The sequence below is a fragment of the Anser brachyrhynchus genome (assembly GCF_964034855.1).
Source record: "Anser brachyrhynchus genome assembly, chromosome: 5".
Lineage (NCBI taxonomy): Eukaryota > Metazoa > Chordata > Aves > Anseriformes > Anatidae > Anser > Anser brachyrhynchus.
In genome coordinates this window covers 9,628,992-9,655,699 of record NC_137699.1, presented here as the reverse complement: position 1 = coordinate 9,655,699, position 26,708 = coordinate 9,628,992, and the positions used below count along the sequence as shown (strand labels likewise).

At 38.8% G+C, this 26,708-nt stretch overlaps 3 protein-coding genes across 31 annotated transcripts in view; 2 read left to right on the top strand and 1 right to left on the bottom strand.

Moving 5' to 3' along the window:
- Positions 1-6,886, top strand: part of ANO3 (anoctamin 3) — a 262,541-nt gene extending 255,655 nt beyond the window's left edge. For all 22 annotated transcript variants that reach the window (XM_080593074.1, XM_080593070.1, XM_080593086.1 and 19 more), the window contains one exon: positions 530-6,886. In XM_080593074.1, the coding sequence (XP_080449200.1) occupies positions 530-712 (183 nt within the window). In that variant the 3' untranslated portion in view covers positions 713-6,886. The remainder of the gene's footprint in view (positions 1-529) is intronic.
- A 1,747-nt stretch (positions 6,887-8,633) lies between these two features.
- Positions 8,634-26,332, bottom strand: SLC5A12 (solute carrier family 5 member 12). Its single transcript, XM_080593092.1, has 15 exons — positions 25,432-26,332; positions 23,847-23,912; positions 22,340-22,391; positions 20,812-20,879; positions 19,605-19,759; positions 18,415-18,555; positions 16,886-17,015; positions 16,458-16,546; positions 14,608-14,720; positions 12,693-12,760; positions 12,251-12,337; positions 11,432-11,610; positions 11,232-11,335; positions 10,904-11,025; positions 8,634-9,606 (listed from the first exon to the last, which is right to left on the bottom strand). The coding sequence occupies exons 1-15, from the start codon at positions 25,786-25,788 to the stop codon at positions 9,445-9,447; spliced, it is 1,893 nt and encodes a 630-aa protein (XP_080449218.1). The 5' UTR covers positions 25,789-26,332; the 3' UTR covers positions 8,634-9,444.
- Positions 9,496-26,708, top strand: part of LOC308195530 (uncharacterized protein) — a 103,862-nt gene continuing 86,649 nt past the window's right edge. The window contains exons 1-3 of one of the 8 annotated variants that reach the window (XR_013951589.1): positions 9,600-10,636; positions 12,258-12,493; positions 21,287-23,750. The gene's annotated coding sequence lies outside the window, so the exon portion shown is untranslated. Of the gene's footprint in view, positions 10,637-10,933; positions 10,973-11,203; positions 11,299-11,366; positions 11,417-11,822; positions 11,941-12,257; positions 12,494-18,441; positions 18,526-21,286; positions 23,751-26,708 lie in introns of those variants that run through there. The other 7 variants (XM_080593124.1, XM_080593126.1, XM_080593125.1 and 4 more) reach the window with 7 other exon arrangements.

Here is a 26,708-nt window from a genome sequence, read left to right as displayed (position 1 = left end):
GGTTCTCAACAAAACCATTGATGTTTAATTGAAAAATCAGACATTCAACTTCTGTGTACATTAAACTTATTACAAGTTCAAGTGTGTGTCAGAAAAATGATGCGTGATTGTACCCTGATATAAAACTAGAAATGTGTACTAATTTTGAAGAAGGTACGGTATGCTGTGTGGGGAACTGGTTAATTACTTTGACTACAAGTTCTTAACAAAGACTGCTTATATGTAATGGTTGCTATCATTACTCTAACCAGCAGATCCTGCTGTCTCATATTAATTTCGATCACTACTTATACCCTTAGTTTTACTTTTGTTAAGACTGCAGCATTTTCCCATTCCCGACAGACTATTTACACATGTGTGTGTGTGAATATATATTATTTTGAGAGAGATTTAAAAAAAAGAGTCACTTTTCAGTCACGAATCGAATCCCTGTTACAGATTTGCCGCTGATTTTTAGGCCCCTAAAATTTGGTTCTAGAAATGAGTATTTACGCATCTTTGAAGCAATTCTTTTCTTTCTTCTTTTCAGCACCTTGTTTTTGGAATCAAGTCTTTCATTGCTTACCTGATTCCAGACATGCCCAAAGACTTGTGCGACAGAATGAGGAGAGAGAAATACTTAGTCCAGGAAATGATGTATGAGGCTGAACTAGAGCATTTGCAGAGAGAAAGAAAAAAGAATGGGAAACAATATCACCATGAATGGCCTTAGTCAATACCATGCTGCAACAGAAACGCTGTTTGGAAGTTGAAGAGTGCAGTTTCAAAATGAAGTCAGTCTGTCATCAGTCTATGAGATTGGCAATGTATATATGTTCCTGCTGGGCTGTACAGTTGCAGGCTTTGGTAGGAAGCGGAAAACAGGTGCTTCCAATGAAGAAAATGAAGAGCGTTATCAGTAACTGGTCTGTGGGGAGCACCAAGTACTGGCACTCAGGAATGTGCAGACGGATTAAAAATTTGGATACTGCTTTTTAAAAAGGCAATGAACATTTGTGCTGTTCATGAAGGTACTAACAGCGTAATGAAAACAAAAAATTGCCTGTAAACTTACACAGTATGGGCATGACAAAAACAAATTACATGATATCCACTACAGCTTCTGATTGCTCAGCTGCATCTGTAATGCCTCTGAAGAAAAAAGCAGTTGTTGCCTTTGTGGCCATAACTTGATATAAATGAGCTTTCAGGCTTACTGTTTTGTCAGGTTTGTCCTAGTCTCTTGTTGAGATTGTGGATGTGGTCCTACCCTAGAAAAGGGGTATATGGCTGCTTAATATATACTATGCAGTTTAAGATTTGCACATCAGTGTCATTAATTTATCCTTCTAGTTGAAAACCAAAAAATCTAAATTCAAAGAGAAAGCAGCACTAAGAGAACACATTGCATTGCCCACACTGCAGCTGTATTTGAAAATGACATGGCTGTGAGTTGTCTTTCCACTTTTATGTGCAGAAAGGCCACCTCCACACACATCCAGGATGAAAGAACTGTCATTTCCATGCTCTAATGTATCATGCAGATGTCCAACTGTGTTACTGTTCTCTTTGAACTGTCTGAGCAGTGATTCCATGACTTCACAGAATGCTAACTTGAAATATTCTAATACAGTGCAAATGACTTTGTTCTGAATATAAAATTAACTATTTATAGTATGCAAGCTTATGCAGATATATATCAGACATACCGTATAACATTTTGACTTGCTTGTTCAGGGAAGGAGAAGCAGAGCACCTTATAACAATGCTCTTCTTATTGTAATAGTAAATGTTCCAGTAATGTGCACTTCTTTTATTGGGCTAAATAAGTCAAAGCATGGGAATTAGATGCAGGCAGATATCTATACAGATTGTATATAAAAGCACACACACACAGTGGTTACTTTTAGATTTTTTATTATTATTTGTATGCCTTCTTACAGTTTTGGGGGCCTTTTTGGATAAAATCACTCTAAAAAGTAGATGTTCATATATAAAGAATCAAATTTCATTTTTTATGTGCATACAGTATGGGGTAGTGTTGCTTATGGTCAGTCACATTTTGGTGATGGAACTGTATTAACGTTTCATAATTTGGGAATAGATAAGCACTTAATTTAAAAAAATCAAAACAAGCGGGCAGTGTTCACTTGCAGAGAAGGGAGTGGGGAAACCAAGTTACAGTCATTCTGTTTATCTTCTGCAATTTTAATAATCGTTCTTTATACTGGGTGAGAAAAAATAAAAGAGCCAACAAAAGCACATGAACTATAAAGGCTGCAAGTTTTAGCATTATTTTAGGGATAAAGCTGCAATGAAATCACTGCTGACAGATATGAAAAGACATGAAATTTTACTTGTTAAAATAACATATTGAGCCAAAAAGTATGATTCCAGTACTCACTTGCATATATTAGAACAATCACTTTTTTTTTTGTATTATGCTATATAAAAATGATTTTTAAGAGTCAAGAGCCCATCAAAGTAGATGAGTAATATCTGCCAGTGGACCTAGCATCATACCTTAAGTTCTTTACTCATTTCACCGTATTCATGAAATTCTGTGGTTAATTCCAGCTCTCTGTGACCAGACAAGGCAACTATAGGAATATCTGCACTATTACAAAAAGGAGGAAGGAGATTGGAAGGTATGATCAAATCAGATGTATTAGCCATTAGATCTATGATAATGGGCTGATGGAACTCAGCTTTCCATATTTTGGAAGGGCTGGGTTTTTTCCTTCATATTTTGGGTTGCACGCTAAGTTCCTCAGGAGTCCTTATCAGAAATATCAGCCCTCTCCTCAGTGCTCATAGGTTCTTGCTATTTAAGTTAATTTATTCTCTCTCTGTTTCATACTGTGGAGTATCAAGCACCACTTGACAGCATTAACCAGGTGTCCCAGGTCCCATTTTTGTGCCAGGTAGTGATAATACTTCAGTTCTTCAAAAGGTCACAGATGAGCTCTCTTTTTAATGTTTTCTCTAAAAACAAAATGCCTTGGCTGGCCCAAGGTATAAAGATTTAGGATAAAATTTGGCAAAAATCGGAAATATTGATTATTTTATACTTTCTCATTTCTGATGTCAATATTGCCACATGTGAAAATATACTTAGGCAAATTGCAACTGAATTTCCAAGTGCATATGAAAGAAAGATGTTTTGTATTTGAGTATGATTTTGGATTTAAATATATATATATTCTTAATGATTTTCAGCACTGGTGTACAGAAATATATCAAAGGCAAGTATGTAGATCTGACATAGTGCAGATTATGCACTGGAAAAGCACAAGAAATTTTGGAGAAACACTGTGTGTGTTCCTTTGTTTCTGAAGGACATGAACAATGTCTGAAGTTTTGCCACTAGTAGCCATTTGCTTAAGCTGAGAACTTTTTGCTAGACTTCGTTTAGTATGCTGTTTGCATAGACTGCACGTCATTTTACTAAAGTATAAGGCACACACTGTCCTCAGGAATAATGTATTTTATGAATGGTGAATGATCTTTTCATATTCTAAGTATTGTCTTTCCAAAAAAATGACCAGTATGAATAGACTGTGCATGCAAGCTGCATTTGTGAAATCTGACAAAGCTTTAGAACTTCAATTTGTGCAAAAATGCTTTAGATCTAATCTGACAATTTTGCTCTATGCATGCGCCCTTACAGAGACTGCATGAGCAACTAGATATTTTTAAATACAAAGAATTAGTCCAAAATGTCTTAATGATTCCTAACCGAAATCAGTGTTTTGATTCAGACAAAAGAAATTTTCATTTCAGAAATGGCAAAAAATCCACATACATTATACACGTTTCTATTTACTTCTCATTCTAAATTTGTGCCCAATGTGTGGGATCTGAATTTTGGTTAGTAAAAATGAAAAAAAAAAAATGTGTGGAATTTGAATGCATACAAAGATTCTGTTTCACTGGCCTTCCTAATGAGAAGTTCCTTCTTAGGGCTCAGCGTCCCTCTCCATAGCGAGGGATTCATCCACTGCTCAGTATTCACAGCTGAGTGCCAGCAAGGTTGCCTGTAGTTTGAGCAAAGGCTCTCTGTTTGTTATGCTGTCATCTAATTTCCTTACCAAAAAGACAATGCAATGATTGGGTGTCCTGATAGAGTGCTAATATTTGGAAACAAAGCAGACTACACAATGGCTTTTTTTTTATCTTTCCAATCCACTTTATATTTAAGGATTTATAGAGGAAATTTAGCTGAACTTTTAAGCTGATATTGATGATGACAAGGCTAAAATTTCGAGTGTGATGATGGACGATAAGTGGTTTGTGGGTTTGATTTTTTTGTTTGTTTCTTTAGAAGTACATATCTTCAGACCTACAAAGCAGACACATCAGCTATGCCCTTTTCTGACAGCAACTAGTCTTGAATTATGTTCTGAGGATCTCATTTAAGCTCCATAGTGATCTAAAGAAAACTCAAAAGAAAAAAGTCTAGAGGGTCTAGTTGGAAGTAGGTTAATAGGTACTTACCTTAATGCATCAATTCATTCATTTCCTGAGGTTTTCTTCATCAAAAGTTGTACAGGAGGAAAAATGTTCTGGGAAACACAGCTTTAGGGTGAGTGTTAATAAGCGGAAAGGTTAAAATTAGCGATTTTTTTTTTCTAACCTTATTAAGATGACCAGTCTAATGTAAGTAGTACACATCTGCAGTTTCCTTCACAGCTGTTTTCTGCTTCAAACTCCAAATGCAAGTGCTGCCAGAGAGAACTGCTGGAGCTATGGAGTCCGGTGACACTACTTCTGAGGTCCCATGTGACATCATGGGGCTTATTAATCTTTGAGTTTGTACAGAGGCAAATTAGTACGTCCTTATTTAGAAGCTATTTAGAAGCATCATACAATTTTGATTGACTGAAAATGATCCTTGTCCATAAGAAGGAAACAAAATGAGCTGTTCTCACATAGTTAACTTGAATGCATTACAAATTTTTTATTGGAACTATTACAAACTAGATTTTTATATACACTGAGCAATGGTTAAGTAAACTCACTTTGTACAAACAGCTAAATATGAAGGCAGTAAAGTTAATGGAAAATCAATCATATTTTCTAGTGAGTGTTGCATATTGGAGAAGAAACTCCCCCAAAAAATAGATAATTTCGGAAAAATAACAATCCATGTACCAGTGATCACTTACAATTACAGTAGTACCTCCAGAAGCATTTTATTTTTTGTAATCCTCATGAACCACTGCTAACATTGGTTACTGGGGGTAAAGATTGAACCGAATCTAAAAGCAACCTGTCGTAATAATGTTTATTCAGTGTTACAGCTGACACTAGAATTCAGAGTTCACCAGTTAGACTTCTGAGAAAGATGAAGTTATTTTGTTAGTTCTAATGTCTAGTTGGACTAAAATGTATGTAGTAACACTTTCTCCAAATGTTTAAGTGACTTGCAAACCTTAATTCCTGTGGCAGAAAATGTAGCAGCTTTAAAAGCTCTCTGTATCTGTTGGTACTCAACCTCCTGCCAGCAGAGCCCACCTCCTGTTAGAGTGACATGGAACCAACCAGCATTTTGAGGCTGGGGATGATCAGAGGAAGCAAAGGTCTCATGTTCGTGGGACCATGTTCATGAGGAAGCAAAGGTCTCATGACCTTTGTCACAAAGTGCTGCTACATCTGTCCCGTCTGCCACTTTCCCAGGCACTGCATTTTGCACTCCTTCTGTCCCTCCTTGCACGCACACGTGCATCCTGAAGACCCTACACAATTCTGGCATTTTTAAATGTAAATGAATAGATGAGTATGGACAATTTTCTCTAATTTTGACCTTGCAACCACATTTACTAAAAATTAGTATTGGCATGATTTTGGCATAGTTGCGATAGCACAATGTTCCCACAGCAGCACAAATTTATAACAGCACAACAAAGAACTCTAGAGAAATCACTTTGCTGCTCCGTGTTATGCAGGAACTTTTTTAATGCGGGACTGGGATTTTGTTTTATATGGTATATGGTTAATGGTATATTCCCTCCTCGCTGCACTGGAAATTATCTTTTGTCAGTTCTGTTGGCGTGTTCTAACTTCTTGCCGTAACCTCTGTGATGTTAAATGTTCCCTGTAGTTTGCACTCTTATTGACATGAAATAGTTGTTCAGATGCTACTAGATGAGAAATTAGGATTAAACCCAATGCAGTCCAAAGCTAATGAGGTTTTAAACAGTGAGAACATGATGGTTTTTCTGTTAATAATGAAAAAAAAAAAATCAGATCACCTTTTTATTTTATGTCCTATTTAGATGACTGAGAATTTTGTACTGAAAAATTGACGAAACTGTTGACTCTAATTTTTACCTAGAGTAGTATCACTGAAATTTCAGTTGTTTGAAATAATCTCATGTAAAATCTAACTACGTAACATAGTTCAGTCATTTTTACTCTGATAGTCCTGGCTAACTTGCAATATCATGATCGTAAAAGATTTCTTAAAGTGTGTATATATTTGAAATTTATGTAATATTTAAATACAACTTGGTTTCTAAGTAAGAAATTAGAATACAACTTCAACTATTTTTTCTATTCATAAATCCAAACTTTGTAAGTAGTATTTAGAATAAGATTACCACCAAGTGTCTCAGAAAAAGTGACTTTTATGCACTACAAGCTAGAAGTTCCTCTGTCCTCTCAGCTTTCATTTTCTTTTGTGTTTAAGATTACTTTTACAAGCCGGTATGTACCCCAGAACTAAAAGAATTCACTAAGGAAAAAACTGTCGATCTGATTAACTATTGTAAGACACTTTTGGCATAAATTTGTCTTTGAGATGCTGTTTACTTTATCAAGGTTTACATGTACAAATGCAACTACTTACTGTATCATACACATTTGAATATTGCATTTTTCAGTAATAAACTTGGATATCTTTGAAGGAGAGGAGACTGAGCTTCATTATTACAAGTACTCAAAGTTATGAAAAAAATATACAGTCTAATAGTGAGCGTTCATATGCCTTCAAGTCATATGTTGTAAGGAAGTAATTTTAGGATTAAACTTGAGTCAGACACTTGTTAAACATTTAACAAATACTGTGGTCTCAGGGTACCTTTAGACTCGCTTTTCAAATTTTCAGTCACTTATGGTCTACTGCTTTCACTAATGACTAATAATTTCTTAAATTTAAGCTCCTGTTTGAATAGACATGTTTCTGGTTTCTTAATCTCTTTTTCTTTCCCACTCAGCTGCGCAGGCTAGCTCTACTCTGTAAAGATCAATGGCTCAGGACATATAACAAGCAAGAAGATGACAGCTTTAATCAACACTGAATATTTAATCAGAATGGTAATTTTTTCTGAATTCCAATTTAGCCTTAAATCTTAGTAAAAGACTGAATATTGAACTACTGATTAACAATTTTAGCCATCAAATATCAGGCCACATGCTGAACTTAGCAAAAACCTGTGGAATGTCTGACCCCTTTACAAATACAAAACACATTTGGGCTCAATGTGCAGCTTTAGTTGAAACAAACCTAGTCCAGAAATACAGCATTAAAGATAGATTCTTCAGCATATTTCTGCAAAGGCATTCTGAGAGAATGCAGTTCTCACTTCTTTTTTTTCACATTAAGTAGGCAAATAGAATTTATTTATTTATTTATTTGTGACAAGGACTTTGGAAGGTACGAAGTCTCTGGCAAATATAATGCAAAGCTGTTGTTAAACGTGTGAAAAAAATATTGAAAAATGCAAACCAGGCATTCTTTACATATAGAGTGGAAGAATACTGCAATGAGTAGATACCTCAATAAATATTCAGAGTGGATTTGGTTGTTTCCACAGTTGGATGTCTCTTACATATCCTCCCACTACCAGTACAGAGGGATTTCTTAATCCACTGTCTAGCTATGTCGCTTGACACTGGTGTTTTGAACAACTTTCACTGACTTACATCCTTAAGCATAACAGATTATATTAAAAGAGCTTAACTGATAATGTGTATGGCCATGAGATATAAAAGTTATAGCAGTAGTGGTCATTAAGTTTCGACCTCTGTCTTGCTAACTGTATCAAGGATAGAAGCAGGAACAGAAAGCATGCCACGTGAGACAGCAGGCTGCCAGCTGGATTCAGCTGCAAGCTTTTATGAGATTATAAAAGTGGTGTGAAAGGGATTAACGCAAATATTGACTTAACTCTCGGTTTGTTGACCAAGTGTCTCCCACAAGCAAGACAGTGTCACTTAGAAACTGTTATTTTTGTCTTCTAATTGAGTATTCTGGGACTGTTCCCAGAGGTAGGGCATGAATACAGACAGGGGATGTAATTTGGAGGACCAGGTAGGACTATATCTTCATCATAAAGGTGGTCCCTGATTAAACAAAAACAAGAACTGACTTCTTCAAAGAAACATGAGCTAAGTATCAGCAGAGTCTGTAACTGGCTGAATTGACTTTGATATTTTCCGTCTTTTTCATTTAATGGTGGATTTGGAAAAAAAAAAAGTTCTTCCATAAATTTATCGAGGTAAGAGGTAGTCTGTTGAGTTTGATTTACAACCTAGTGGACTAGGTACATTCTTGCAAGACATTCTACTGCAGAAATTATTTCACCTAATCATGTGCCTTTAATCAAAATTCAACATGGATTCATGGATTCTCAATGAAGAGACACAGAATGTGGGTTTATTTTCTTTATTGCATACAGTTAGTAAATGGATTCTGCAGCTTAAAAAAACAAACAAACAAACAAAAAAAACAGATATACAAACATTCAACCAAACAATAAGCCTGAAGATAATCTTTTCAAGCTGAAAGGATGTCTTTCCAAGACTAATATGGATAAAGAACAATCCTGGATTTGAAGTAAAATTTGTTACCCTCTCCTATAGCTTTGAATAAGACATTATAAAGACACATTTGTTCCACAGAGGAAGCAAGCACGATTAACTCAGTCAACAAAAGACCAGTCTGGTCTATACAACGTTCCTGTGAGGAGGCTTTTTGTAATACATAAGAATAGGCACATTCTAGGTCAGCTTAACCTCCATCCTTTCCCCTGGGCTCTCTCCATCAGCCGTGGAGAGAGCATGCCCTCCATCAGAGGGCAGTTCACAGTCTCACCTTAGTGAGAGACCCTAGAAGCTTATCTGAAGTCTTGCTTTATCACAAGTTCACCTTTGCACGTTTCCCTTCAATGACTAGTTACTGAACAGAGAATGTGGTATAGACGTATCGCAGCTACTTCCTAGTAGGAGTTTCCATGAAAGATTCATGAAACATTTCTTCTGAAATAGCAGTGCTTCCAAAACCCTATTGTTTTATGATTTCCCAGTTCTGTCATGAAATTCATAAAAATCTGGCCTTTATTGCTATAGAGAGCAATTGTTCTCTCATGGTCATCTATAAGCTGGTAAATGCAATATAAAGAGCTCTTCATTTCTGAAGCTGGAGAAATAAAGTTTGATTAAATGTCCCTTGTTCCTCCGCTTCTAGAGACGAGATTCTCTGTTCATATTAGTATAGGATTTTTCCTCAGGATTATAACCAGGTAATTGGCTTCTGTTTTCTTCATTGACACTATTCTTGAAGGTGATATCTTCTGTTCCAGTTTTATTTGGAGTAACTGTAGGCAGATTTTTTTCAAAATCCACCTGAAAAAGGAACAAAAATACCCTAGTAGTTTGAAGAGTGCATGAACTGCTTTTTTTGTTTTGCTTAGAGGGTATCACATTACATGGTGAAATTTTGACATCCCTTCCTGCAGATCTGAGTACTTCACTACTTAAAATGACTGTCAGACCCACAAATGTGCGCTGTTTAGTGTCCCGTCTCCCCACACTCACACCCCATCCCCCCAGCAGTCACTGATTTTTCTCGTTCCCCCATGGAAAGTCTCTAATGAAAGCATCAAATAAAAGCAACAGAAACAACTTCTCAGAACTCTTCTGTTGATGTACAAGTCTTGGAATATGTTTTTGGTGTGTTCCCAATCACTGAAACTTCTTTTATCGTTAGCATATTTATCTGCATTTTAGTGGTCTGTCTTTTTGTCTGGCCTACGCTTGCCTCAGTGGTTTCACACTGCAACTACTTAATTTATGTTATTCTATATTTTAAGCAAATACAAGGGGATAAATGCATGTGTGGCTTTTTTTTTTCTGCTTTTATTAACATGGGGATTTATTTCTCTGTGGAAAGTCTCAGTTGAACACCTGAAAGCCAAGTCAAACAGCTGAAGTAAATCTAGAGCCACAGCTGTTCTCCAAATTAGACCATCAAATGTAGCGTCAAACTTGATGCAAGCTGTGTGGGGAGGGACTTTATTGCCAAATACTGTAAGCCTTGCAGGCTAAAGATTACTTTCAAGATTTTGAGATACTCATAGATGTCTCTGTAGATGACTTGTACTTCTGATCCTAGCAGATTTTGCTAAGAAGGAGCAATGTTGTTTCTATGCAAAATGTTGTGATAGCACAAGAAAATGGGGTGCTCCTCCCTAACAAGCCACAGAGCCCTGGGACACCTGGGGAGGAGCCATTATCTCCCCCAGGGGGCCGGCAGTAGCCCAGGTGCCTGTGGTTGCCTTTCTGCGTGATGGGCTGGCCAGGAGCATGGCTGCAGCATGGAGAAGCTCTGCTGGCTTTGGAGGCTGGGATGGCAGCGGGAGAGCTCCATGGACATGTGAGTGCTAAAATTTTTCTTCCTGTACTTGGTGGAAGGAGGCAGCAGCTGGGTGAACCCCTCCCTAGGGTGTAAAGTGCGGCTTTGTCCCTGCTCGGCTGCCTGAGGGGGAGGTCAGCCCTGTCCACCCATGGGGAAATAAGTAACCTATTGCTGGCTGGAGCTGAGCCTGGGTTTGGCCAGTCTCGCTTCCAGTCACGCAGTCAGCCTTTGTGTGACCGTAACAGGGGGCTGCCGATGGCTCCTCAGTTCCGCGCGAGTACTCACGTCCTGGCTGTCGTGCCGCACGCCACACCACAGCAACGTTTTGAGCCTTTCAGACCAAAAGCAGAACAGGTTGCAGACCGGCTTAATTAGCACTGGGGGGATGTCTTCTCCTCTGGTAGGGCCTGAAAGGAGGGGATAGGGAAGTTGAAGGTACGGCTGTAGAAAGGCAGGTGTGAGCTCCGGCTGCCCCAGCCCGTGAGGTGGGGCCGCAGCAGCCGCGCTCCCCTCAGGCTGGGCTTCACAAGCTGCTCACAAGGCCCCCCTGCTGCTCTTCAGATGCAGAGCTGGGTTCTTGTGTAACAGGGCTTTGTTTTTATAAAACACCAACCTGTTACAAAGCTGATCAGCAGCCCTGTGATGGCACAGCCCAGGCAGCCGATGGCACTGAAGTAGAGGTAGGACAGGGAGTACCAAGTGTCTGCCAGCAGCGGCCTGAGGAAACGTGACAGAGAGAGAAAAGCCGCTTGTAATGGCTGCTGCCAAGGGGCATGCTCGTGCTGGGCTGAACCTATGGTGAGGGGGATATACCTGTCAGCAGCTGCTGTGGGGGCCACTGTGGTCAGCAGGCTCGTAGTGTTTGCCAGCGTGCAGTTGAGAGTCGACAGCTCCAAGGGAAGGGTCTTGGTGGGCGGCGCGGGATAAACGAAAGAGCCGATGCCAGCCCAGAAGGCCAAGGTGATCCCTGTTAGGAGGCCACCGATAGCGCCCTTGGCAGGGAGAGAAAGGAACAGTCAGAGGCAGCGAGCATCTGGGAAGCACATCTCAGCAAATGTTTACGGTCTCCCTGTCAGCGTGTATCATCTGGGTTCTCTCTTGACCAAGGTGTCAAACACAGTCACCTGTTGTCCTCTAGTTAGGAGAGATGCAGCAAAATGGTGTTGATCAAAACCACAGTGACAGAGTAGAGTCTTATCACCAGGTAAATGTGCTGGGACCACCCGCTGGGCAGCGTGAAATGAGCTCATGTTCTGCTTTACCTGAGTTAAAACCCAAGGTAGCGAAGGCAGAGTGATTGAAGTCATTGTGCACTTCCCAAGGTGGGTATGGGCTTGGGGGTGGGGGGGCATATGTTATGTTGAATATTATTTTTTTTATAAAAGAGAAGAAATTGAAATATTTAATAAAAAAAGGCAAATGTCCATCTAATTATTCCACAGTTAGTTAAATTCAAACTGGATACATGCAGACAGTGAGAAGGGGTTTCTAAACAGTTCTCAGGCTCTAAATCTGATAGCCAGCTTGGACTCTAAATCCAAGTCTAAATCCACAAAATAATGTTCATGGTGGGGTCTTAACCAAAATTTACTGAGGTGTTCTTTCAGTTAATAAGGATTTTTTTTTTCTTACCTTCCAGTTAACACAAGGAAAGACAATTCCCAGGGTAAATAATCCCAGCATGGGACCCCCGCACATCCCATGAATGGAGAGTGCAGCCTGTGGACATAGAGAAGAGACGTAAGCCTAAGCAACAGCTGGGGGAGCTTAAGCAATTCTGATTGCCATCTGCAACTTTCAGTGGAGGAGAAAGGACAAACAGTAACTTTGGCACACCATGAAAGAATTGCAATCAATATCACTTCTCAGCAATGAGTAAGTAGCAAAAGAGACTTTTTTATGATTCTTTTTTTTTTCTAGTTATTTCTCTTAGCAGATGAGGAATTAATATGAGTATCTACAGGAATTGTTCAGGTAAGCTAGAAGGCCCCAGGGATGTCAGTATTATTGGTTCAGTTCATTGCATTTCAGTTTGTTACTGTTCAGTTTGTTGTATTTCTGAAGCACTAGATACCTGCACGATTCCTCCCAGCAGTGATGCTGCTGCAGCCATTGAAGTGCACAGGGCGCCGTATAATATACCTGAAAAAGAACAGGCAGAATAATTGTCAGTGCTGGTTCATAGTGCAGTCCATTTGTAATTGATGTAGTGTCATAAGTGACCGGGCAGCGGGGAGGAATTTGCAGTTTGGGTTTTGATATGTAAAGCAGACCATTAAGCACTCAGCAGTGTCTTGTGTGAAGTTACGTTGGTTTTGCTAGTTGATTGGGTTTGTTTGTTTGTTCTTATGAAGTAGAATCTGGCAGTGGAATTGACTTAGAAGTTATGTTTCCTGTAGAAATGTTTCAATTGCTATTTACTTGAAATAATATTTTTAAATGATCTAATGAATGAATTGAACAATGATAAACAAAATGGCTTTTTCTTCATTTTACACCTGTTTTAACCTTGTGGTAGACAACTCTGTTGTAGAAGTCTTGAGTCAAGACTCAACAACAAAATTTCTTATGTGCTAGCAAACCTTTGATACTGGATGTAAAAATGGTTCTAACTGTACTAACTGTAAAAGCTAAGAAGTAAGAAGGAACAAAATGTTGGAGTTGTTATGGAAACAGAGTATTGATTTTGTTATCAAATTGGTTTATGTTATCATATGGTTGGTTATCAACTGGTTTATGTTATCAAATGCCAATTGTGGGTTGTGATGTTAATACAATACTTGTACAAGGGTTATGACATTACTGCAATGCTTCTAAAACTTATCTTAGAAATTCAAACCACTTTGGACTTGGTTTTGACAGTTTTTCTTTTCTTTTTCACATGTTCGTTGTCTTCTGAAAAAAAATTGAAAACCTGCTTATATGATTCTCTAAACTTGAACAGAAATGTCTTATTGTGCTACTTAATAATAATATTCAGTAATATTCAGTAATACTCAGTAATATTCAGTAATACTGCTATAGGCCAATGTGGTAATTACACTGATATTCTTTTTGTGTTGTAAAGGAGTTTCCAGAATCTTCTCCAGTATCTTCAGTACATTAAAAAAAAAAAAAAAAAACTTGAAACTTTTCAAAAAGATTGTGTTTTGTCCTTGTTGATGTTAGCCTATATTTGTTTCTGTACCATGAGATATGGTACAGAACATGCGAAACTTTAATGAAACATTAGACTGATGAAGGCTTAAAGGATGAGGTGGGGTTGAAAGCAGAAATGAATTTCTGAAGCGGTCAGTATAGGCACTGCCCTTCACTACTTGAACGAGTGCTGGGTGTTCTTTGCTTTGCAGTACAGTTTCATTGTCCTATGTGAAATAATATGCAGGCTTCTGCAAGCTAGCAATGGGCATCTTTGTTCCTCCCTTTCTTCACTTTTAGTCCCCGAACTAAAGACTAGCTTAAGTATCTTTAGCTTTATAGTTCGAAGGCTGTTCTTGCAATGCAGTCCTTAATTTTACTCCAAGGAAGGGAGCACAATTCTGTAGGTACTGCGTATGTTCACTAGCAAACTTCCTGAATTCATGTGACAGAGACAACATCGCAGCTTAGTGATGTGGTTGTTCAGATGTTAGTAGACCATATTGTGACACACAGTTCCAAGAAGTGTAACTTCTTGCTATTCAACTTAAGTTCCTCAGATAAGTAACTAAAATTAAGTTAAAAGCGTCATCTCTGATGGCTTGTTCTGTGGTTAACAGAGATATGAGTAGGAGTAAGAAGCTTTTCCAAGGGGTAGAAGAGATCATAGGCAGGCTGATTACTCTCTATATAAGCCTTTCTTTTGCTATAGACCGAGTAGAAAGCTTAAGGCAATAAAGCTCCTTGCTAGAGTATATAAAAACCTGCACTATTCTTTGCTGTAATAACAGCAATTGGGAGGGACAGAGACCTTTGCCTTTACACAGATGGATTCCACTTGGGCTACCTACATAAACCTTTGCTGATCCATGTGCTCCTCTTCTCAGAGAGGTTTGGGAAACACTGCTTGACCAAGTCTTCAAAGGTAACAGTTGCTAAAGCATTGATGCTTGCCGCCACTGTGCTGCAAAGGAGAGAACAATGATGTTAAGTAAATGCAAAGTTGAAATGAAGTTGTACTTATAGATAAATGCTGCCTCTTTTTCAGCATTAATACTATAAAATGTATGGTTCTTGAACAGTTTTTTTTTTTTTTACAAATGAGGAGGTTTTCACTGAGGATATGGGGATTTGAGGGGTGAGGGTGATTCATTTGTTTTCATAGCAAGCGTTAAACTATGCAAGCTTAGGTTTGGCATGAGATCTTATGAAGACTAACTCCTTCCAAAAGTGTAGGTGGTTTTCTTGTGTCTGGCTATGTATGGTGCAGATGCTGGTGAGGTTTTGGTTCATTCTGTGATTGCTAGGGTCCCTGCTTCATGCTGATACAGAACAAGATAGAAACTCATCCTAACTGACCCTTCAGTTTACTTAGCTGCAAAGATTTTAAAATTTTTAGTGATTTTTCAAAATGAAGAAAATGCTCAGTTATAAGTCAGACTATACATCTATGGATATGTGGGCAGTATGTCTTCACCGTTACTAGAGGAGAATAACCATCTTTTACCTGGGCAACCTGCTCTAGGAAACCTGCTTTGGCAGGGAGGGTGGACCCAATGATCTCTTGAGGTCCCTTCCAACCCCTACAATTCTGTGATTATTTAGGATATAACATCATCATCCTTATTATGTTGAAGCATGTGTAGTAAAGGGTCCTGGCTTGCAAATTTATTCTCCCTCAGCTATGTAAAAGAATGTTAATATCCAGTAAAATCAAGAAAAATCATCACTGAATTTGCAGGGTTATAATTGCAGGCACTAACTTCTGTGATCCTCCCAACCATGTATTTGCACACTGGCATCTCATACCAAGGGGTGTGACTTAACCTGAGATACGCAGTACTGCTTACTCCAGAGGTAGTGTACTACACTGCCACAAGATGCCTGTTGTTTTCCCTCACAACTGAAAAATATCAAATAGAAGTAGTCTGACTCTTAGCTAGGTGAGTTAATATGTATTTGGCAAGCACAATCCCTGTGACCTTGTTGTGACAATATGGTAGGAAATGCAGCATCAATACCTTTATCACAGTATTTGGTACTCAGTGTTCTTTGCTCTGTAAACCATCCTGCCCAGAGCAGCCAGTGGGCTTTACACATATTTTTCCCTGTCTCGATAGCTCTCCTTGCTGTGCATTTTCTACAGATACAGAGAGTCTTTTAAAACAGCGTGTTGGTGACTGACTCTATGGCATCTAATGGATGTCATTGTGAATTTGCACCTTCTCTTTTCTAATGTCCTATGAAGTATTGACGTTTGGTCTGTAGAGGGTAGAAATTGCAATAGCATGCAGCCCTCTGAGTTTCTAAAACTACTCTGTCGACTTCTCTTCTAGTCTGTTTCACGTACAGATAGGCTTGCTAAAAAGCTTTCTGTTCCTAACTCTGATATTATGGCTGTCAGGTTTTCAGTTATTTCAGTTAACTGAGCTCTTTTTTGAAGAGAACAAGCATTTCCTCAACTTTATTATACACTTTTCTTTGTCGGTCACATTATTCTAAAACATATTTGAGATAAAAAAAAGGTATTGGAGATGTGGAGCCAAACTTTGGTATAATATAATGCAACCTGGCAAAGTACTACTGCTTCTTTCCGGAATGTGCTAAGAAAACAGCTGTGTATTACTTAGTGTTTCTTGTTTTGGCCCTGTTCTATGTCCTCAAGAAATCAGTGGTGTGTAGCTAAAACGTCACTTCATACCTCAGCGTTCCGCTGAATGCACAGGCAACAAATAGTCCTGGGACTCCTGGCATCGAAGAAAAAATGTCCATAACAAAATATGGCATGAGCTGGGGCAGAAGACACAGAAGACCAACATAAGAAATCAGTTAAGATTTTCCTGGGTAACAAAAGAGAATTAGCTGCTTCTGATCATGCTGGATAATTCTGGTTTTGTTCCAGCTAACAAGTCCTATTGGATTTTTGAAAAAAGCTGATGTTGTGTAGCAAAAACACTCTATCAGATTAATACTGCAGGAGTGTTAGAATATATGGATACTAGTCCTGACTGAGCAATCACCTCAGTGCCTGCAGAGAGACACGAAGCATCCCACAAAATCTAAATGGTCTTTACTCATGCAATATCTAGGCCCAAAGCAGCTCCAAAAGATTATAATCTGTATCTGTACCTGATCAGGAGCTGAAATGAAACCAGCAGTCCAAGGGTCACAATTCTTGTAATGAGAGTACATCACTAAACCACAAAATACTGCACACACCAGGACTATCCAAAGTCCCAATAAATTCAGGTAAAGTGCTCTAGAACAGAAGAGAAATTCTATTTAATACAACATAAATACACATTATGTATATTTTATATATATATAATATATTATTATTTTAAACATAAACTGTTACATGTTAATTATTCATAATTTTTTGAGACACCTTGATCAAAGCTATCTGTACTACAAAAAAAAGCACAAACGGGCTGTATTTTTCACCTATACAGCAAAAATACATGTTCTAGATAATGACGTACCATTGGAAAAGATTCATGCAAAGTCAGTAACTGTTCTGTGCAGCACAGGCTGCAGCAGACCCTGGGACTGTCCCTCCACTCACCTATATGAGAGGATTTTTGTCTGTTCGGAGTTGTTGCTCTTCTCCTTCTAAGGTGTACAGAATTTTATTGCGCATGGATTCTGTTGTGGTTGTGATGCTACCATGTGAAGTAACGTGCTTTTTCAGTCAGGGAAATGGACATGAATGGTACCATCTGTTGGGGAGGTTGTCTGACTATGGTTCAGTAATCCTGTAGTTCCAGGGAGCTGCCAGATATTATACAGCCTACATTTTGTTTGGTCATCACCTTTCACAAGGTCACTGGCTAGGGCCAGTTCCAGTTCAGAGCTATGCTGCTGGGACTCAAAGGTCTTTCTGGACTTGGAACTAGTGACATTCTCACTGTTGTCACTTCCAAACATTTGTAGACTGAGTTTCAGTAGGCTAAATTCATATAATCTATCATAACGTTAAGAAAAATGAGTATGACTACAGCTAGCAAAAATAAAAAATAAAAATTAAGTGTTTGAAGAATTTAGGAAAAAAATGTTGCTATTTTAACCAAGTGGGCAAGCAATTATCATTAGGCATATGAAGAAGTCTGGTTGCTTAGTACAACGTGTGTCTAGTTATGCACATACTGACATTGAACTTTAGGAAGCTATCATGCTGGAAACCTAGATGTCTGTATTGTCAAGTTTCACTCTTCTCCAATAATTCCATTTTTTTAATGTATGCTTTATAATTTTAATAATTCATGATCCTATTTTACTTAGATGATGCCTTGTTCTATCATACTCCATTAACTCAATAACCAATATCAATAAAATACAATGTAGAATTCCTGAAAGAATGCTTTTCTAATAAAGGTACAGTCAGTGCTTCTTCTCTTTGGGTGTCTTATTCAAACTCTGCTTCTGAAGATTAATTTGGCAGCTTGACACCAGATAAATGAACTGCAAATTTAGCTTACCCATTTTTCTTTCTTAATGTACTTTATGTAGTTTAGGACCAGAGGGAAAAGACTGATAGGCCAAAGTTGGCTAACTACCACCCAACATTGTTCCAATATTTATTTAGACAAACTGTTGATATAATTCCATGTCTGCCAGTATGTTTGATTGCTAGGATAGGTTAAGGATAGGTAACTTACACCTTAGCGTGCTTCTCGGATTTGCAGGAAATACATCTCTGTATTGTGGACTGATTAACTCCATAGAGTCCCAGCCATGTAAATGCTCCGCCAACAACAATTGTCCAAAAGGTATGTCGTCTTAAAGGATCTACATCAAAGCTACAAAAGAAAAAGAGAAGCAGTTCACTTACTGTGACACAGTTTCATTCAGCAAGAGGTAGATGATTTTCCAGGAATATTTTATCCATTCTATCATCTGAATCAGAAGTACTGCACTAATAATGCTGTTTTGCAGTACAGATATTATCTGATGTGTTTTGTTTTAGGTTTGGAGAGCTTTTTTTTTATATTGGAACATAGTACTGTCAAGTCAGGATAAATATATATTATGTAGCTTGAGTCAGGACTAAGAAATAAATAACATCTAGAAGGTTTATATTCAAGTTCCAGATCTGCATGTTACACCAAACGACCGGCAAGCCATCCTGCCTGGGACCCCATTATCAGCAAGGAATAAAGCCATACACTAAACTCTTAAAAATCCACCAAGCTTTCAGTTATGTCATCCTGAAGTATTATTTTCTTTAAAAGATATTGCTTCAGCTGCAGTGTTATCTTTTTTTAACAATGAAATTTCATTACTCAGCAATTCTAACCATTACAAGAACATCTTTCTGTCTTACATCTGTCGTCTTTGCAATTCTGTTAATACACGTTGCAGATAACATTTGACCTTGCTGCTATTTTCTGTCAGTGACTTGCCTTGATCAATGAACTTTTCAGTCAATGCCCCATACAGCAAAACGAAGGTAAGTTTGCTATCCCAGTGCCTTGGTTCAACATTTCTAACTGCTGTTGTGAGTGTACTTCAAATAAAGTGCCTTTTCTATGAACAGAAAATGACAGATGTATACAATTGGAAGTAATAATTGGGTAGGTTTGTAACTACACAAAGAAAAATGCTGGAGCTTCCTTTGAGTTCGGTAGGGCTTTCATTTCTTCAGAGTAGGCAATGGAAAGAGGAATTTATCTCTCCTTGGAGGTCAACTGCATTCCCAAGAACTGAAGAAATAAGGACTAGGCTTTTCTGAGATGGTTGCCTGTTAGTATGTAACTATAGTATGGTAGAGTGTTTGTGTCTTGGTCAGCATAGGGTTTCTATATGCTAAGTGTACAAAAATAAAGGGTTTGAACCATTTGTTTCTTACTCAAATATGCTTAGTCGTGATCCTTCATAGGCATCTTCCCAGACCTTGGTCGATCCACCACTCAGGATAGTTCCTCGAATCAAGACCGTCACGAAGCCAAGCACCATAACCACCATTTGAAATGCATCAGTCCAGACAACAGCTTTTAATCCTCCCTGAAACAAACAGAAACTGTATGTTTTCATCTTCTTTCTTGTTGCTCAGATACGGCAGCAAGTAAAAGTACCCCTTACTTCAGGAGCTCATGGACTACTGTCTGTCTAGCAAATCAGGCCTTTTCTTAAACTTCCTTTGTATCCTCCCACAAAGGTTGTATTTCTGCAGATCAAATGATGAGACAGAGCCTAAATGGCTTGCCCAGAATCATATGAGAATATCTGACCTCCAGTTAAATGCTTTTTTTTCTGCCTTCTTAATATACATTTGAAGAATATATCATGGTGTGGAACAAGCTTAGGGAGTACAACTTGGCCAATGTTTGTACTTCCCATAGCACTCTGTATATTTCTTAAAGCCTAGTTGTAGTCCACAATTAGACTAATGACGCAGAATACCCCCCAGAATGTTTGCAGCTCAGCTTTCTTCTGTAGATACTTTCATATTTTATCAAATCTGTGCTAGAGCAGCATAAGTAGTGTTTCCAGCATGAGTGGAGATACTGACAAAATTCATTAGTGGTAGTAATGTCATGACAACTAGAAATTGCATGTGTCCTGAGCTTAAGTGCTCTGCCACTTCCACTGCAGTGTTTATCTTGTTTTTGTTACCCAAAGTCTCACAATGCTTCCTCTCAGAAGCAAAGCTCTCTCCATGACCTGTTGGCCATCCTTCCTAGGTTTTATCACTCTGCACTTGATCTGGGGTGACACCAGAGGCACATTTTTTATTAAGGTGTTTTTCAGTCTGTAACTTGTAAAAGATAAAGGGAAACACCTCAAAAGATATAGTATGGCAAAAGAAGGTTATCACTTCCTTATCTGCACTCTGACTTAAACCTTGAGACATATAGCAGAGTATTTAAGTGTTTTTTTTCCCTCCGAATAGACTTATTCATACCACAGTCTGAAAGAAATTTCTCTCATGTTCTACTACTTGAAACACTCAGACCATGGTTTAGAAACCTTACCTCTGTTATAGGCTGTCATGTGTAAAGGATGGTTGAATTAAAAATCTGTATTTAAGCTGTTTGGTTATGCATGTTACATACCAGAGTGCAGTAGAAAGTGCAGACAATTCCTGTCGCAACAACAGAGCCCCAGAGATCAAATCCAGTGACTGTAAAACCAAAGAAAAACAACTGATTAGCGAAATGGGGATAGGCTATCTGGACGGTAACAGAAAAGCTATGATCCTTTAGCCCTAGAAGGATGAACGTAAATAATAATCTCTGTGTCTGTTAGGAGCTTTGCTGGATTGTTCAGGTTTCTTAACCCTACTAGATACTGTTTTGCATTGTTGTTTTCTTGCAAATTAGCTTTCAAGTGTGCAGAAGTAATGCATAAGAATAAATGCAAAAAAAAAAAAAATCCATTCCCTGTGATTCAGAACATTTCAATGCTAAACCATACTGCTGATGAATTGTTTTAATGCATAGTATTTTGCATGTACATTTCACTTCACAAAGTTTCTATATAAAAGATGTACAAATTTCAATTGGGTTATAATGAAATCTCTCCCATCAGGCACAGTTTGTGAGAGCACATCTACTTATAAAGGTTCTATCAGTATGACCTAATAATGAACATGAACTTCAGCGACTCACATCTGTCGCACAACATACAGCTGAGCTCCAGAGGGAGGAAACTTGATGGCATGTGAAAGGTGGTATCAGACAAATCAAATGCAACTTAAATGATGAACAATGCAAAGAGCCTCCTAATCTCCTCCAAATCAATCTTAATTAAATCAGGTATGCCAGGAGTTAGGCCTGGGTGGTTCCCTGTGCTCTGTGATGGTAAATTCACTAATCCTTTCTATGGTGATGGATGCTGTATGCCTGGTTTTCAAGACAAATGAAAGAAGTATGTGAAGCAGCACAGCATCCAGCTACAAGGAATGGGCTTAGGCCCATGGGAATCAGAATGAGAGTTCAAGTTCTGGCATCGTGTCAAAAATGCAGTAGGATCTTTCAACATAACCATTACCTCCAGGAGCTCGACTTTCATCTTGCCTGAAAGATTACATCCCTGCCAGAAAAAAATTCCCTCAGCATCCATAGGGGCATTAACTCAGTATCATCTCTAAATGAAACTGCTTCCAGCTGCTTTAATGACTGGTAAGACGCCTTACTCTCCCACATCTATACACACAGCTGTGCAGTTGCAAACACCTTGAGACAGAAGAATCTCAGCTTTGTGCCATAGGTACTAACAGTAATAGCAGCACAGGGAGACAGGGAACGGAGGAATCAAAGTACAGAATATGGTCTTGGATCGTCAGCTTGTACTGTGAACTTTGTCAGGATGTTGAGAAATTGCTCATCGCTAACTTCTTTGTGTTGTTACTAAGTGCAAAGCAGAACACAACAGCAAATGTTGGACACCGGCTACTTTACTGGTCTGAGAGGGGCCTCATGAGTCAGAAACTGAGAGCTTCTAGGTGCAGGCAAAAACCTTGCTACAGAAGTTTTGAGAACTTTCTTGTTAGATGACTTTTATCTACTTTGCTCACTTTGGTTACTCTGCTTGTCTTGTGGTGTGGTTATTTGGGGTAGCCATGTAGGCATGGAAACTCACCTTGGTTGAGAGCCAGTGATGGAGCATAAACCACTATTCCTGTGTAAAGGATCTGAAGGAGAAAAAGTTCATGAAACAAAAGTGTATGTGAATCATCAGTGATAATGCTTCTATTTAGAAAGGGGCTTAGAGCAGAATACCAGATCTAGAGGCTTTTTTAGATTGCTTTGCATTACTGTTTCTATCTTTACAAGATAAAAATGCTTGTTTTAATTCCTTTCACATGGAAGGACTATTATCCATCTTGATATTTCTTATTTCATTCATTGCTAAGATGAGTAGACATCCAAAATATCCTTGTCAAATACGAAGAGGAGGACTCAGTAAAACACACTGATGGGGGAATATCTTGTATTGGATTTTGGAAATAAAACTGCCCTTGTTCAGTTGCTTGCGGAGTAGCTAACGTGATGCCCTTCATGCCTTCCTGTATATGTTCTGACAGACTGAAAGTGAAACAATCTGAAAGCAAAAGAGCATTCGTATCTATTGCTAAAAGTCCTAGAATTAATAAAAATGGATTGGAAGTAAAAAGAAATGTCACCCAGTGTCCCAAAGGTTTTCATCGAATACATTATTAATATTTTGAGAAGCCTGGTGAACATTTATATCCAAGGGCAAAAAAGCTCTGTGATGTCTACAGTGGTGTTTTGGGTAGTTCCATAAGTGTTTTTTGGGGTAAGTAAAGCTAGTCTCCGCTCAGCCTCTCTGCCCACCAGCCAGGAACGTTATGATTTCTTTTATCTGTATATGCAGCGGTGTGGACTGGCTGTCTAGTCAGTGCTGTGTGGTAATGTAGAGCAGTCTATAAATGTGGAAGTCTGTACATGCTAAGCAGTGATTTCTGCCCTGTGGTCTGTTGGGCTTTGATCCCGAGACCTGTTGCTGGGATCAGCCCTTTTGGGACCAGGGATTGGATGACCCTACCTCTCCTGCTGCGTGGGAGCAGCTGGGCAGGTGCTGCCAACTCATCTGCCTCTCCCTTATCCTGGATAGAAGACTGAGAGGAAACCCCAGCTACCCCCCAAGAGGGTTGCCAGTGGGACCGTCACAGGGCTGGAGCCATCTGGGCATCCCCCAGGAGGTGCTGCGTGCAGCAGCCTTGCAATGGGATAGCCTCATCCCAGTGTTGTAAACTGGTAATGGTTGCACTAAGTGTACCTAATATTGCTCATCTAGTTTCTTAAGAAAGATATAATTCACTCTATTGGAAAGAGAGGGATTTCAAGGAAACAGGGGGACCGACAGTTGGAGAAGATGTGCGAGTTTAGCGGAACATTCGAGTGTCAAAGGCAAAAAGAATGACCTTTTTAATCATAAGCAGGAAGAAGAAAGTAGGAAAGCAACTATCCTTTCTTTTTTAATATTCACAGTCCAACTGTACAAAAAAAGGAAAACTCATTAAAGCATCTCATTTTAAAAAAAAAATAGTGCAGTCTAACACGAGTACTTCAAAATAAATATGTTGAGTGAAATTATCACAAACCAAGAGGCAATATCGTCTTACCGTCTGCAGGATGTAGATCAATGTTGCAGCAAGACGGACAATCTTGTTAAATCTTAACTCCAAATACTAGGAAAGAGGAATTTCAGTAAATTGCACATGTAGCATCTGTGACACAGCTATTAACCTTCTGTTCTTCCTGAGTAACAGCTTGCTGTGCAAGTAAAACCACTGGCAACTGAAACTACTGCTGTGAGTAATGAACAGGAGAGCATAATTGATGTCACACATAGAGATAATTACATTTCAGAAATCTCTTCCTCCACAAAATATAGTTAAAATTATATGCTGGGTTGCAGTATTCAGTATCTGTTTGTACTGGATATACCTGAAAAAGCTCAGAAGCTACAAAGAAAAAGGAACTTAAAACTTCAAATGGAAGTATATTCCAACTGTCGGAAGAGGAAACTTAAGGTCATCTTTAATTGAAACAGGACAAAAACAGTGGTGGAGCAGATGGAGGAGCAGCAGTGTAGAGGCCTTCACTGCCCCCAAGCTAATCTGGCTTTGTCATTTGCTTTGTCTTAATCTAAAGCCAAATCTGCCTATGATCTACAAGTCAGGTTCTTCCAGGCTCCCAGTGGAAGTAGTGAGGTGTTCTTTATTATTGTGCGACTTAAACGTGAGCTCTAGCCCCAAAAGTCCAAATTTTAAACCATAATCACCACCTAACATCTCTACGTAGAGTTGACTAAAAAATGAAGTCTTCATTGCTAAAGATGTGGCAGCCCTGTGTGGGCTGGGTCTCTTCCTGGGCCATGACCCTGTGCGTTCCCCATCAGACACTGGACACAGGCCTTTACACATCTCTAGGCATAATATTTTAAAAGCAGCCCGTTTCTTACTAATTTTGTTCATGATAATCTCTTTTGTCTCTTGCATAATAGGCCCCACACTTTGCTGTACAAATGAATAGCTTATTTATGTAATTTGACTTGTTTCCAAAATTAATTCAGGAATTCAGTAGCCATCTTTCTAGTATACTTCAAGGGACTGTGACTGTCATGACACCTCCCGTGGTTTAGATAAGAAAAGTAATTCTTTCTCAGATCTTGCATCAAAACCAGCTAGAAAATGCAGTCAGTCCTAGCAGTGAGAATAGATGGTCAATTTTATTTTTTCCTGCCTATCACTGAAATACTCCCAAACACCCTGGCAGAACTGTTTGACAGGACAGAAACCTCAGAAAGGTTTGGGCATAGAGAACAAGGACAGCCTTCCCGTTACCAAGAAGCTCCTTCTGAACTAACGTAGTTTTGCTCATTCAATCCTTGCTCAGCCAAAACTTCCCATAAACATGAGCAGCAAAATCTACAGCAGTTTATTAAAGTGACTGGAGGGGTTCCCCAAATATACAAAAGCGTTTTAAAATTTAACTTCTGCTTTCAAGTTACACAGTAACTAACTAGTTTGTATAATGCAACCCATTTTTAAGCATAATTCTTGTATCAGTACATTTTTTCTGTAAAATATTGCAGAAAGTTTTCTGTCATGGATTGTTCTCTAGAAATATCTATATTCCTCATACTGTCTTTTATAGTGGAATAAAAGCCATTTAAAAAAAAAAAATGTATATATATTTACTTACCTCATAAGTGCTTGTAATGCCAGATCGGTAAAATACAGGTAGAAAAAGCTCAGCAGTAAAAATGATGACAATGGTATACGAAAGAAAGAAAAGAACAAAGGATGCCCCGTAGCGATAAACTTCAGAGGGTGTCCCCAGAACTGTTACTGCTGACATGAAACTAGATGTGAGAGAGAAAGCTATTGGTCCATATGACATCTGCTTACCGCCCACCAAAAATTCCTTTGAAGTTTTCTTTTTTCTCTCTTTAATTGCAAAAAAGACTCCAATGCTAGCACATACTAAAAATAGTAGAGCAAAAACAACATAGTCCCAAGCCACAAATTTTTTAATTTCTGGAGCTATAAAGTTCGACATAGCACCAGCTGGGCAATTCTCTGATAGAGGATTCTGATATACTGTAGCTGTTGCTCTGAGCAGATCTACTCTTAGCAGCAAAGGTGTAGCTTATCAACAGCTTATCAACGACAAATAATAAACAGACTATTCAGCTATGGACTTTTCTATCCTGGTCACCTCTGATGAGGGGAAAAAAAAAATGGCTCGGGATGAGTTCGGAAGGTGCTGCATGCACTTAGACCCTAGTGCTACTGATGTTTCTGGCAGGCTGGGCCGGGGGACGTAGCTGTGAAACCTGTACTACACTCCCTTTTTATCTGCGAGGTTTTAATTTATGGTTAAATATTAGCCTGACATATTGACTTGATCTGACTCTCTTTTGACCTCTCAGCATTTTTAAATAATAAAATGAGAGCAATAAAAAAATAAATAAAGGAGAGGGAAATGAAGGAAAGCTTGTTGTACAGACCTATGACCCTACTGGTGAGTTTGTTTTCAAAGCAGCAATTCCTTCATATGGTTAAAATCTAAACTTGAGCATCAGCGATAGGGTTTGCACTTGTCCTCTGGCATTTTAAGTGTGTTCCTTGATGGACGCTCTGCCCTAGAGAACCGGAGGCTTTAATGATGCAAAGTAACTCTAATGCTTCCCTCAACCCCATAGCCCTCTTGCTGGGTAACCCAATGTGTTCGGCTACCCCAGCAATGTCAGAACCAAAATGTGCTGAAAAGACAGCACAGGCAGAAAGGGGCCATGCTGTGTTTGAGGATGACTTTCATTTACCACCTGAGTTTCCCTGTTGGCTACTAACAGCAGTTTTACTTATAGCTTATATGGATTTGTGTGAGAGGTGCTGATTTCATTTTTCCATGGACAGCTTGGTCAGACCTGCAGAGCCAAAGAGAAGCAGCTTAGACAATAGCAACACTTCTTAACT